Here is a 13,339-nt window from a genome sequence, read left to right as displayed (position 1 = left end):
CCAACAGAAATTTTAAAGCACTGGGAACTGCAGAAAAGGGGGAAAGTCCAACTTAAAGATATATCCTCCTTACCTTTTGCAAGTATTTCCTCTCTGACTCGCTGCTTCTCAACTGCGGCTTCCATTCCTTCCTTAGATGCTCTGAACCTCCTTGAACGCTGCTGGTTCATTTTGGCACGTGGTGCCTAAAAACATATATCTCATGTTTACATAATGCTATTCAAAATATTTCCAAGCAAATCCATACATCATTTCTAACCTTCACTTTTTATCCCATAGTAAATCCAAACTGCCTCTTCTCCCAACACCTTTGTATGTGTCACTTAGTACTTCTAAGTATCTAAATTTACTGTCTATGTCACTTTAAAGGGGAAGTTCATCAATCAGTAATCCATAGCATTGCATAGTAAAATGACAAAAGAAAATGTCAATGAATTATTGAAGTATGAGACTTTTCTTTTTGAAATTAACCACAGTCAATATTTTTTTACAATTCAGCTGACTTTCACTGAGATATTCAGAAAATAGCAACAAAAATAGAGGCTTCTAAATCAATTCCTTTTTAGCACTTACCACTCCATCTATTGCCATATAGAGAAGTCTTCTTGGTCTTACAATATTGAAAAGTCTGTCAATGTACTCAAAAATTGCAACCATCATTTCATCTTCATTTTTTGGTGCTGGTCTATAATGATAAGCAGACAATGTAATAGAATGTAGTGCTTCTGTAACGTGTGCTATCAATGGCAAAAATGGATTACATACTTGTCTTCAGGATGAGTACAGGGATGGATGATTCCATTCATATCCAAATACAGATTATCAAACTCCACATCATTTGGATTAGGTTTACTGGCATCAACTGGAATCTTCACACCATTGCATTCTTTTGGCTATGAAGAAGTGATAAGCAATATTTTGATTGTGCAGATCTAAATATGGCAGGTACTATGCACAATATGAACCGATTTAATTTCAGAACTGGAAGTACAAACAGAATCAAATGAAATGTTCCCATTAAAGTATAAACCGCCTCTAACTCTAATTATGTAAGATCACTGACATATTCAAGCAAGGTCAAGGGAGCCATCTTCATCACATCTCTCACCATTTACACTAACAAGTTCTGTCAGTTTAACCTAAAATGCTTTCCCATTCATCTCTTTTCATGCTGTGAGCATGGTATCATGCTATCACATCATACCTAGGAAGTAGCAACTACCTTCACACAATCTCACTTCCAGTCTAGTGTTTAAACAGTAAAACACAAACACATTTGTGTCTTATCCTTGCCTACTTTCCCAGTGCTTCCCAACCAAACAGCTAAACAATGAGCCTGACCCACACAATATTATGGAGGCCCAATTCAGTTCTCAAAAGTTCCTATAAGCCAGGTGTAGTAACTGGCACCTAAACACAGCACTGGAGAAGCTGAGAAAGGAGTGTCCCAAGCTTAAGGCTAACAGGCTATACAGTAAGTTCCAAAATTACAGAGTACAACCGCATCGCAAAAGAAAACCTAAAAACGAAACAGAACAGAAAAACAAATGTCCCAGGAAAAGCGCTGTCCTTTCTTCTGCTGCACCTCTGGGTAGAAAGCCTTCTTCCCTCTACCAACACTCACTTCCTGAAATCTTAGTAACTTCAGAGCCCAGCCTCAAATCAAATGTCATTCACTTCACAGTATCTATAATATGTCAGCTCCCAAGGAATGAACCGTTTCCTTCCTGCATTTCTTAGGATTCTGCTTATACTCTTGTAATATCATCGTAGTCTTATGAATAGTTTGTCATTTCTACCCAACTACATTGTGAGGCCTTCAAGTGTGGGGCTGTACTCTCAAAGGTTCTCAATTACACTTTAATAATGACAGTCCTTTTGGTTTTCCTCCAGAACTTCAATGAAAGATTAACACAAGACCCAATTTTTGTTTTACTAATAGTATGAGTTCTTAAACACAAAGCAATAGGGGAAAAAGTCCATAATTTAAAGGCCCATCATGTACATGCTAAACCACAGGTAATTATAAAAAGTTATGCTACAAGACAGTAGTCACCTATCCTGTATGATTATATGAAAGACCTATAGAAATCTACAGAAACAAAGTAGATAAGGCTATATCAAGCTGAGGATGAAGAAAGATGAGAGAAATGAAAAGTGACTATTAATGAATATCCACTGCTTTAGATAGTAAGGAAATCTAAAATTATATACTAGTAATGATCACACAACTCTGCAAATACACTAAAAACTACTGACACCACTAGGCACAATGGTGTACACCTCTAAGTGGCACCAAGAGGCAGAGACAGGTAGATCTCTATTCATTTGAAGTTAGACTGGTCTATGTAAAGCGTTTCTGGACAGTGAAGACTACACAGTGAGACTATTTCAAAAGCAAATAACTTAAAACAAAGAAAAAAACCTGGTATTTTAAGCAAATGGATTCATGATAGAATTTATATCAAGGGTAATACAAAATGAACATGATTAAAATAATTTTATGTGTATGAAAATTATATTATTAATGTTACTTTGTATGCAAATAAGTTATACTTCATAAAGCTGTTTAAATAAAATTCAGAAGCTAACTTATGTAGACTGCCATGTATCCATGTACTGGACTGCCAGGCCAAGTAAGATATAAAAAGCTAACTGGATGGTTATGAACACACCACTGGACAGAAAATGTAAGAGGCAGAAAATACACATTAATTAGATATTGTGTAGAGCTAAATACACATGCAATGAAAGCACAGAGAACATTAAGGGAATAATAACAAAAACTATTTTAGAAAAGTGGTTACTTAAAGGGAGGGACGGGCATGAAAGCAAGCTTCAATATATACTATAACTGACGGTGAGGGGTATGGAAAAAGGGACTTTTAGACAGTTCTATAAATATATACTGAATCAAGCAAGAGGATTCAAGAGTTCCAGGACATTGTCTCTAAAAACAAACAAACGATAAACATGTGTGTGTGTGTGTGTGTGTGTGTGTGTGTGTGTGTGTATGTGTGTGTATGTGTGTCTGTGTGTGTGTGTGTCTGTGTGTGTGTATAAATGTAATCTTTGGAAATGGTTCCAAGAATAAACTTTACATAAAAAAAATGCATGCACAAACATACATAAGAAAGAGAAGGATAGAACAGAAAAAAATTCAAAGAGATACTGAAATTATCACAAATAAAAAATATAGGGGTTGGGGATTTAGCTCAGTGGTAGAGCGCTTGCCTAGCAAGCGCAAGGCCCTGGGTCCCCAGCTCCAAAAAAAAGAAAAAAGAAGAAAATATATATACCAGAAGCTCTATAAACTCCAAAATATACACATCATCACAGTAAAAATGCTGAAATATACAAAAAGGAAGAGAAATGATATGAGAATATACTAGAGGAACGAAGGTAGCAGGGGAAACAGTTCGGTCAGGTTAGAGTTGGCTCCCCACTTAAGAGCACTTTTGCAGCCTGTACAAAAAAGGACACCAGGGGAATCAGCATCCCTGATTTCAGGCTGTACTATGGAACTGTAGAAATAAAACAGGTTGATCAATGTGATTAAATAAAAAACCTAGACATAAATCCACACACCTATGGACATTTGACTTTTTATAAAGAAGCTAGAATTACATAATGAGGAAACAAAGTATCTTCAACAAATGGTGCTGATGTCTCCCGTGTTAAAAAAATGCAAATAGATCTGTCTCTATTACCCTGTGCAAAACAAGTCCAAGTAGATCAAAGACCTTACCATAAAACCAGACACACTGAACCTGATAGAAGAGAAAGTGTGGAATAGCCTTGAATACATTGGTTGGCATTAGCATTGGTACAAGAGACAACTTCCTGAACAGAACACCATTAGCACAGGCTCTAAGATCAACAATCAATGGGACCTCATAAAACTGAAAAGCTTCTGTGAAGTGAAGGACATACCACTAGGAAAAGGTATTTGCCAACTCCACATCTGACAGAGGGCTGATATTCAAAATGACTCAAGAAACTAGGCACCAACAAACCAAACAATCCAATTAAAAATGGGACACAGATCTAAACCATATTTCTCAATAAAGTAATCTCGAATGGCTGAGAAGCATTTAAAGAAATGTTTAACCTTCTTAGCCATCAGGAAAATGCAAATCAAAACTCTGAGATTCCATCACACAACTGTCAGAATAGCTACGATCAAAAACACAAGTGGCAGCTCAATTGGTGAGGATGTGGAGCAAATGGAACACTCCTCCATTACTGGCGGGAATACAAGCATATATATAGCCAATTAGAAATCAATATGGAGGTTTCTTAGAAAATTGGAAATCAATCTACCTCAAGACCCAGCTATGCCATTCATGGGCATATTCCCAAAGGACATTCCATCCTACCACAAGGACACTTGCTCAACCATGTTCACTGTAGCTTTATTCACAAAAGCCAGAAACTGAAAATGACTTAGGTGTCCCTCAACGGAAGAATGGATAAAGTGTTGACATTACACAATATGGGAGGATTTGGGGGGGGGGGGGTACTAAGAGAGATGACTGGAATTGGGGTGGGGCATTTGGAAGGTGAAGCAGAACCTAGTGCAATGGAAACTTCCTGGAATCTACGAGAATGACCCTAGCGAAGTCTCCTAGTAATGGGGGACAGAGTGCCTGAATTGGCCTCTCTACCTGTAACCAGGCAAGGCTCTCAGCAGGACTGGGACATTAATCTAGCCACAAAACCTTCAACCATACTGTCCTTACTGCAAGACATGTTGGGGCAATGGTGACAGTGGCACAGAACTTGTGCAAATGGCCAACCCATGGCTAGTACAACTTGGGGCCCAATCCGTGAGAGGGAATCCAGACCCGACACTGCCCAGATAGCCAAGAACCAGAGGCAGGAGAGCCCAGAGACCCAGGATAGAACCAAACACACAGACCAAAAAAAGTCAATGAAATAATTCCTAATGATATTCTGCTATACTTACATATAGGTGCTTAGCACAACTGTCCTCAGAGGGGCATCATTCAGCAACTGATGGGAACAGATGCCACAGCCAAACACTAGGTGGAGCCTGGGGAACCCCACGAAAGAGGTGGGGGGAAGGACTGTAAGAATCAGGGATTCAAGAATACCATGAGAACATGGCCCAAAGAATCAACTACAGCAGAGCTCATAGGAGCTCTTTATGGGTCTGAGCTAGGTCCTCTGCATATACCTCATGGTTGAGTAGCTGGGTGTTCTTATGGGACTCCCAACAGTGAAAATGGAGGACATCTCTGACTCTTTTGCCTGTGCTTGGGGACCCCTTTCCTCCTACTGGTTTGCTTTATCCAGTCTTGCTGTTTGTGCCCACTTTTATATCTTGTTATGGTGTTTTTGGTGGACATCCCTGGGAGGCCTTCTCTTTCTCTGAAGGGAAACTTATCTAGGGGAAACAGGGTGGGAGGGGGCAGGGGGAAGACTGGGAGGAATAAAGAGAGCAGAAACTGTGGTCAGAATGCAATGAAGATAAATGTTTAAAAAAAAAAAGAGTACTTGTTGTTCTTGTAGGAGACCCAGATTTGACTTCCAGCATCCAGCTCACAACTGTCTGTAACTCTAGTCCTAGTGAATCTGATGCCCTCCTTCTGAACTCCAAAGGGCACCACATACATCCATGCAGGCAAACCACTCACACACATGAAATAAATATAAAATTCTCAAATAAATTAATAAACAGCAAATGCTTAGCAACTTTCAAGAGAACCCCAGTAACATCTTACTTCTCGGGGAAGCAGGACAGCATAAAAAGTGTTAACCAAAGAAAGTTTTTATCTAGGAACATTATTATTAAACAGTAATGAAGTCCAGGAAGATGGCTCAGAGGGCAAAGGCCTTTGCTGCCAAGCCTAATGTCTTGAGGTCAACCCCTGGAATCCACATAGTAGAAGGAACTGACCTCCATATGCATACCATAGCATTTACCCACAGTCACCAAATAAATAAATGTAATTTAATACATTTAGGCTAATAAAATGGCTCAGGGGGTAAAGGTACTTGCTGAGTAATCCTGGTCACATCAATTCAATCCTCAGAAGCCGCATAAAGGTAGATAAAAGACCCAACTCCAAAACTTGTCCCCTGACCACCAGATACCTGTGTGCCTGCTTATTTATATGTGTACCACATGCATGCAGACACCCTTGGAGGTCAAAAGGCACTGGATTCCAGGGAACTGGAATTACAGGCAGTACTGAACATAGGTCCTCCACAAAAACAGCAAACTACTGAGCTATCTCTCTATCCTCCAAAATACTGTTATTTTAAGATACATTTATTTGTTTTGAAGGTTGAGGCAGGGACTATGCACATGCCTTTGGTGCCATGTAGAGGTCATAGATAACCTGGTAGAATGTTGTCTTCCCACCATGTGTGTTATAGAGCTCAAATTCAGGCTGCTGGGTTTAAAAGTGCCTTTACTTACTGAACACCATCACAATAAGAATGTAAAACAAAACATGTTAATAAAAGAATATCCTCCAGCCTGGTGGTGGTGGTGCACACCTTTAATCCCAGAACTTGGGAGGCAGAGGTAAGGCCAGTCTGGTCTACAGAATGAGTTCCAGGATCCAGGGATACAAAGAGAAACCCTGTCTTGAAAAACTATAAAAACAAAACAACCTTTCTAGCATCTTTGGGCACCACATACATATGTGGTGTACATACACAGACACAGGCAAACACTGATGTACATAAAATCTCAGATCAAACCAGACAAACAGCTAAGCATCTGTGTTCTAGCACTTAGTTGAAACAACAGGATCCTGAGAGATTGAGGTTAGCTTTGCGTGCATAGCTAGACTATGCAGCAATCATCATCATCATCATCATCATCATCATCATCATCATAATGATAATAATCTCAATAACCTAGTCCTTTCTCCATTTCAAGATCCCAAAGAGAATAAACCAAGCCTAAAGCAAACAAAAAGAATGAAAAAATTAGAGTAGAAAATAATTAGCAAAAAAAAAAAAAAAAAATCAGTGAAACTAAAAGCTAATCCTTCAAAAAGATCAATGAAACAGACAGTCCTTTTTTTAATGTGAACAAGAAAAAGACTCAAATTACTAGAATGAGACACAAAAACTTACTTAATTGACAACTTTGCAAACAAAAAATAATTATAAAAATACTTTGAATGAACATATATCAACAAATTAGATGGGACAGAGGAGCATATTACTAGAAAAACAAATACTGAAAATTATTCAGGAAGACATAAAAATAAACCAATAATAAGTGAAGAAACTGAATCAGTAATTCAAAAACTGACTAGAAAGAAAACTCAAGGCCAACAATGCTGAATTCTACCAAGTATGCAAAAAGAATTCATATTAGCTATTCATCAACCCTTGCTAACACTTCCTAGTTTGTCGTACAAGACCAATATCATCTGAACACCAAAATCAGACAAAGTTTAACAGGAAAAAGCTACAGATGAGTACCTCATGGGAAAAAAAAATCAATGCAAAATCCTCAACATTAGCGAATAAAAATCAGCCAGACACACCCCCACACCTCCAGAGAGAGAAAGAGAGGAAGAGAGGAAGAGAGAGAGAGAGACAGACAGACAGACAGACAGACAGACAGACAGACTATACAACAGGACCAAGTGAGATTTTGCCCAAGAATGCAAACTCAATTTTACCTTCAAAACTCTATGTGCCCACTTGTTTATAAATGCTTCAAAACTCTTATCATAATACCAAAGCCAACCTGAGCTACACAGTAAGACCTCCATCTCAAAAAATAAAACAAAAATTACACATTAAAACACATTGCAAGAATGCTACAAGTATTTTTGTAAATATATAAGTAAAAAGAAAACTTTAGTGAACTGAACCCAACAATAATTAAAACAAAACAAAACAACACAAAATAAACAATACAACATGACTTCTAGGGTTTTCCCAAGGAATGCAAAACAGGTTTAAAACATTTAAAAAAAAATCAATGAACAAAGACTAAAACTTCATTAAAGAAAACACGAGCTCAATGACCCAGGCAAAAACTTAAACAAAAACAAAACAAAACAAAACAAAAAAACAAAACTACTAAACGCATCATTAAAATTTAAAATTTTTAAGGGACTGGGGAGATGACTTAAAGAATAAGACCACTAGGCTCCCCTAGTGGACCTGGGTTTGATTCCAACCACCCACACAGTGGCTCATTTCCAGTTCCAAGGATTCCAACTCCCTCTTCTGGTGTCTACAGGTACTGCACATCCATAAGACACAGACTTGTGCAAGGAAAACAATCATAAACATAAAATTAAAAAATTCTAAAGGTATTCTTTAAGGGAGAAATCTGAAGATTAACAGAATGTGCATGCAAAATATTTATTAACCTAAAGAATTCTACCTAGAATATTTAAATAAAACTGAACATAATCTTAACTCATATATGGTTTAAAAAACTAAAAGGAACGGTCCTCTTGCCTAAGAAGATACATAAAGCACTTGATAAAGTGTTCTATTATCATTTGTCACTAGGAAAATGCAAACTTAAAACCACAAACCAGATGACACTGTGCTAGAATATCTAAACCTACAAACACTAACCACTGGTAATGAAAGGAAGCAACTGAGAAATTCTCATGTACTGCTAAAGTCAAACAGAAAATGGTGCACCTAATTTGAATCAGACTACAGGACTGATCTTTCTTGTTAAATCATGTGCCTACCACATAGCCTCATCACTTCACTCCTAGACTTCAACACATAAATGAAAGTATGTGTTTCAATGACAAGAAGATGTACACAGAGCTCATGGGTTTTCTCTAGCAGTTCCAAACTGGAAACAGTGCAAACGTTCCTCAGTAAGATGAATGAAAAACAAATAACACATTATGCAATATGCTACCCATCTTGAAAAGATTAACCAGATTGATCCTATGCTTGCTGTAGCAGCATGTACTCAAACTGAAACAAACGGAGGATTAGCACAGACCCAGCTAAGACTGACTGTTGTTAAACTAAATCAGCCCAAAGAGAAAAGACTCAAATTGATAAAAGTAGAAATGAAAAGGGGACATCACAATAGATACTAAAGAAATTCAGAGGCCCATTAGAGACTACTATGAAAACTCCATTCCAATAAACTGGGAAATCTAGAAGTGTATACATTCCTAGACACATATGACTTACCAAATATAAAATTTATGCTTATAAAGGTACAATGAAAGTGAAGTTATAACAGAATCATCTGACGAAAACCCAGACCAGGGCAGATTCCACTGTTCACTGCTAAACAATATCAAATCTTTAAATAAGAAATGACACCAATGTTCCTCAAACTGTGCCATAAAACAGAAAGGGAAGAACATTGCTAAACTCATTCTCAAAAACCAATATCACGCTGATGATACAAGGGAATATAAATACAACAAAACTACAAACAGATCTTTTTCCCTGAGAACACAGATACAAAATTCTCACTAAACACTTTCAAACTGAATTCAGCAACACATTTAAAAGATCTTAGAATCAAGTTCGCCTCATTCCAGGGACACGGATTATTCAACATACACAAGTCATTATACACAAATCTAGTATCTACATAATTAAAGCAAAGTGGGAAAATCATATGATCTTTTCAGATGCAGAAAAGGTCTCCAACAAAGCTCACTCCTTTAGAATGAAGCCCTGAAGAAATTAGAATAGAAGGAACATACCTCAACATAATTAGTGTCATGTATGAGTAACACAGCCAAGAGTAAATGGGGGCAGGGGATCTCTAAAAACAGGAATGTGCCAAGAATGTCCACTCTAGCCACCCTTATTTACAATACAGCAGTGAAACTCCTAGCTGGAGTAACAAGGCAAGTGAAAGATCATTTTATTATAGAAGTAAAATTATTATTTCTATTTGCAAACTGGATGTTACTCAAAAGACTCTAAGGATGGGTTAATGAGATGGCTCAGTGGGTAAATGCTCTTGCCATGGCACACATATTCTCATACAAAAATAATTTTAAGTATATCCTAAAGGCTACCAGCTCTTAGAGTGGATAAACATTTTCAGTGAAGTAGCATATACAATCAGTATTAAAATAAAATCAGTAAAAAGGCTAGCAATATAGGTCATGGGGTAGAGGTGACTACTAGCAAGCCTGATGAACTGAGATTGAGCCCCAGGATCCACATGGCAAGAGAGCCAAATTGGTTCCCTGACCTCCACAAACACACCAGGGCATGTACACATGCATGCACACACATACATACAGACACAAACAAAAGTTTTGATTTTGTTTTTTTAATCAGTAGCATCCAAGAATAAGTGACTATTAATGTTTATCCATAAGTGAGACATCATTATCAAGGCTCAGGGAACATCATGGAAGAGGAGACAGAAAGAATCTAAGACCTAAAGGGTGGAGATGGTACTGGGAAAATGCAGACATCTGGATATGATGTGGCCATTACACCATGAACTCCCAGAAGTTGGGATCACTTATACAAAAACCTATACAAGATCAAGTCGGTCAACATTCTAGCATGGATGAGAGAAAGGCTCACAAGGTCCAGTCCACAGCTAGAGAAGGGAGAGACAATTTTCTTTGGAGTGTAGCACCCAGTATACTGTTGGTGCTCCAGTGGATAACCCAACACACATATATAGGTGAAGAGCACTAATTGGACTTGGTCAGTGACTCCTAAGTTAAAAAGACAACAAGACAAGTAGCAAACATATCCCAGCACTAGGAAGGCAGATAGGCCTCTTGTGAGTTAGAGGTCAGCTTAGTCTACACAATGAGGCAGGAAGTTTTTCTATATACAAATAATGAACATGCTGAGAAACTAGGGGGGAAAACCACATTCACAATAGCTTCAAAAACAAAGCCAATCAATCAACCACCACCCACCCAACAAAAAACATTCCACAATAAATATGATCATGGAAGTAAAAGAACTCTATGAAATTTGGACACTGAGGAGACGCCTCAATAGGTAAATGTGCTTGCTCTGTGAGCATTGAGCATATCTAAATTGAATCCCAGGATCTGTGTATAAAGAGCAAGTCACAGCTATATGTGCCTATAAACCTATAGTTGGGAGGGTAAGACAAGGAAATCATGAAAGTTTGCTAGCCAGTTAGCCTCACCTAAAAAGTGAGCTCCCAATTCAGTGAAAATTCCTCCCTTAAAGAATAAGGAGCTCAATTTTTATTCCATGAGAGGGGTTGGGGATTTAGCTCAGTGGTAGAGCGCTTGCCTAGCAAGCACAAGGCCCTGGGTTCGGTCCCAGCTCCGGAAAAAGAGAGAGAGAGAGAGAGAGAGAGAGAGAGAGAGAGAGAGAGAGAGAGAGAATATAAGGTGGAAAGTAAAAGAGGAAGATACTCAATGTCCTATGTCCTCTTCATGCACAAGCAACCACATACCCATGTGCATGCACTATGCATATAATCCCAAAATAAAAGATAATGCAACACTGAAGAAATTGATGCAGATACTAGAAGACTAAAATCTCCCATGCTTTGGAACAGCCCAAAAGCAATCTACAGATTCCATGTAATCTATTATCAAAGTTTCAATGACAACCTCTACAGGAAAAAAAAATATTCACATGGGAACACAAGAAGCCAAAGTAATACTGAGCATAAAGAAAAACACTAGAGGTGTCAGTATTCTCCATCTCAAATTACACAACAGAGCCGTGGTAATAAAATCAGCAAAGTTATGGACCCCAAAAACAAACATGTTAAAAAAGAAATGAAAGAGGACCCAGAAATAAATAGCAACAGCCATCACGGATTTGGGAAAAGTGCTAAAAACATGCCAGACTTTTCAAGAAACAATGCTGCAGAACTGAGTGTTCACAGGCAAAGGACTCAAACTAGAGTTCTAGCTCTTGTTCATTACAACATAAATTCAAAATAGATCAAAGATTTAAGTATTAGACCTGAAACTCTGCAACTACCAGAAGAAAATATAAGGAAAACACTTTAAGATAAAGCACAAGCAAGGACTCTAATTGTCCAGGAAATTTCCAGGAAGAAAGACAAATGAGAGGGTGAAAAGAAGGCAACGTGGTTGAGAGCACTTGTTGCTCTTCTAGAGGAAGAAAGTTTGGTTCCCAGCACCAACATGGGGGGGGTCACATTTGCCCCAACTCCATCTCTAGGGGGAAATCCAACACCCTCTTGTGGCCTCAGAAGGCACTCATACACACACATGAATAAAAATAAATTTTAAAGAAAAAAATTAACAAGTGAGATTCCATGAAATTAAGTCTCTGCATTAAAAAAAAGCAAACAATTGGTAGTGAGAGCATACAGAATGAAACATTCCTGCCAGTTAGTTATCTGATACACACATAATCCAATAAATAAATAAGTGAAATAATACCTTTTAAAAGATAAAGTGGCCAATAATACAAAGAAAAACCCTTAGTCATCAAGAAATGCAAATCAAAACTACAATGAGATTTCACCCCAGTGAAAATGACTATCACATGAAATCAAGCATCATATGCTGGCACAGATACTGGGGAGTGCTGACACACACTGCTAGAAGCAAAGTGTGTGATGGCAGCCATTATGAAAAAGAGAAAAGGAAGAAAAAGGCAGAAAGGTAGAATTACCATATGATATGATCTAGCTGTGCCTATATGATTGTGCATGCCTACAATCCCAGCACCCAGTAGGATTATGAGTTCCTGGACAACCTGGACTATGTTTCAAAAATGAAAGAGATGGTTAATGCATATCAATTAAGCTCAAAATCTAACTACGGAACATGAAAGTCAATGAACTAGGAAGAATAAATAGCATAGAGGCCAACCCGAAGTTCAACTGGGTAAAGGTGCTTGCTTAGAAGTAAAGAACTGATTTCACGAAGTTGTTCTTTGACCTCCATACACATGCTAAGACATGTCACTGTCTCTCTGCTCTGTCCTGGGAGCAGGTACACTTGTGTCTGTGTACATATATACATACTCAAAAACTTTCACCAGGTGGTGGTGCACACCTTTAATCCTAGCACTCAGTAGGTAGAGGCAGATAGAACTCTGAGTTTAAGGCCATCCTGGTCGACAGAGCAAGTTCCAGGACAGCCAGGGCTACATGGAGAAACCCTGTTGAATAGAAGAGGAGAGGGGGAGGGGAAAGATAACTGGGGGGTGGGGTGGGGAGTAGGCTCGAGAAAGCTCACTCTCACCCATATTCTTCTAAAGGACACTAATTGCTCACACAGAGACAGAAGTCAATGAAGGTAGGGAAGTAAGGGATTGGGGGGGGGGGGGCCCGCACAGGGATAGTATGGGGACACCTAAGAAAGAAGGATGTAAAAGGGTGGATGGGATCTAAACATAT

General features: G+C 38.4%; 1 protein-coding gene across 2 annotated transcripts in view; it reads right to left on the bottom strand.

Moving 5' to 3' along the window:
- The window catches only part of Xrn2 (5'-3' exoribonuclease 2), a 73,962-nt gene that overhangs the window by 56,288 nt on the left and 4,335 nt on the right, over positions 1-13,339 (bottom strand). For both annotated transcript variants that reach the window (XM_039105475.2, NM_001108596.2), the window contains exons 2-4: positions 766-893; positions 574-685; positions 74-185 (exon numbers count right to left, since the gene is read on the bottom strand). In XM_039105475.2, coding sequence (XP_038961403.1) covers positions 74-185; positions 574-685; positions 766-893 — 352 coding nt within the window. The remainder of the gene's footprint in view (positions 1-73; positions 186-573; positions 686-765; positions 894-13,339) is intronic.

Source organism: Rattus norvegicus, chromosome 3 (assembly GCF_036323735.1).
Source record: "Rattus norvegicus strain BN/NHsdMcwi chromosome 3, GRCr8, whole genome shotgun sequence".
NCBI classification, from domain to species: domain Eukaryota; kingdom Metazoa; phylum Chordata; class Mammalia; order Rodentia; family Muridae; genus Rattus; species Rattus norvegicus.
This window is presented reverse-complemented; position numbering and strand designations above follow the sequence as displayed.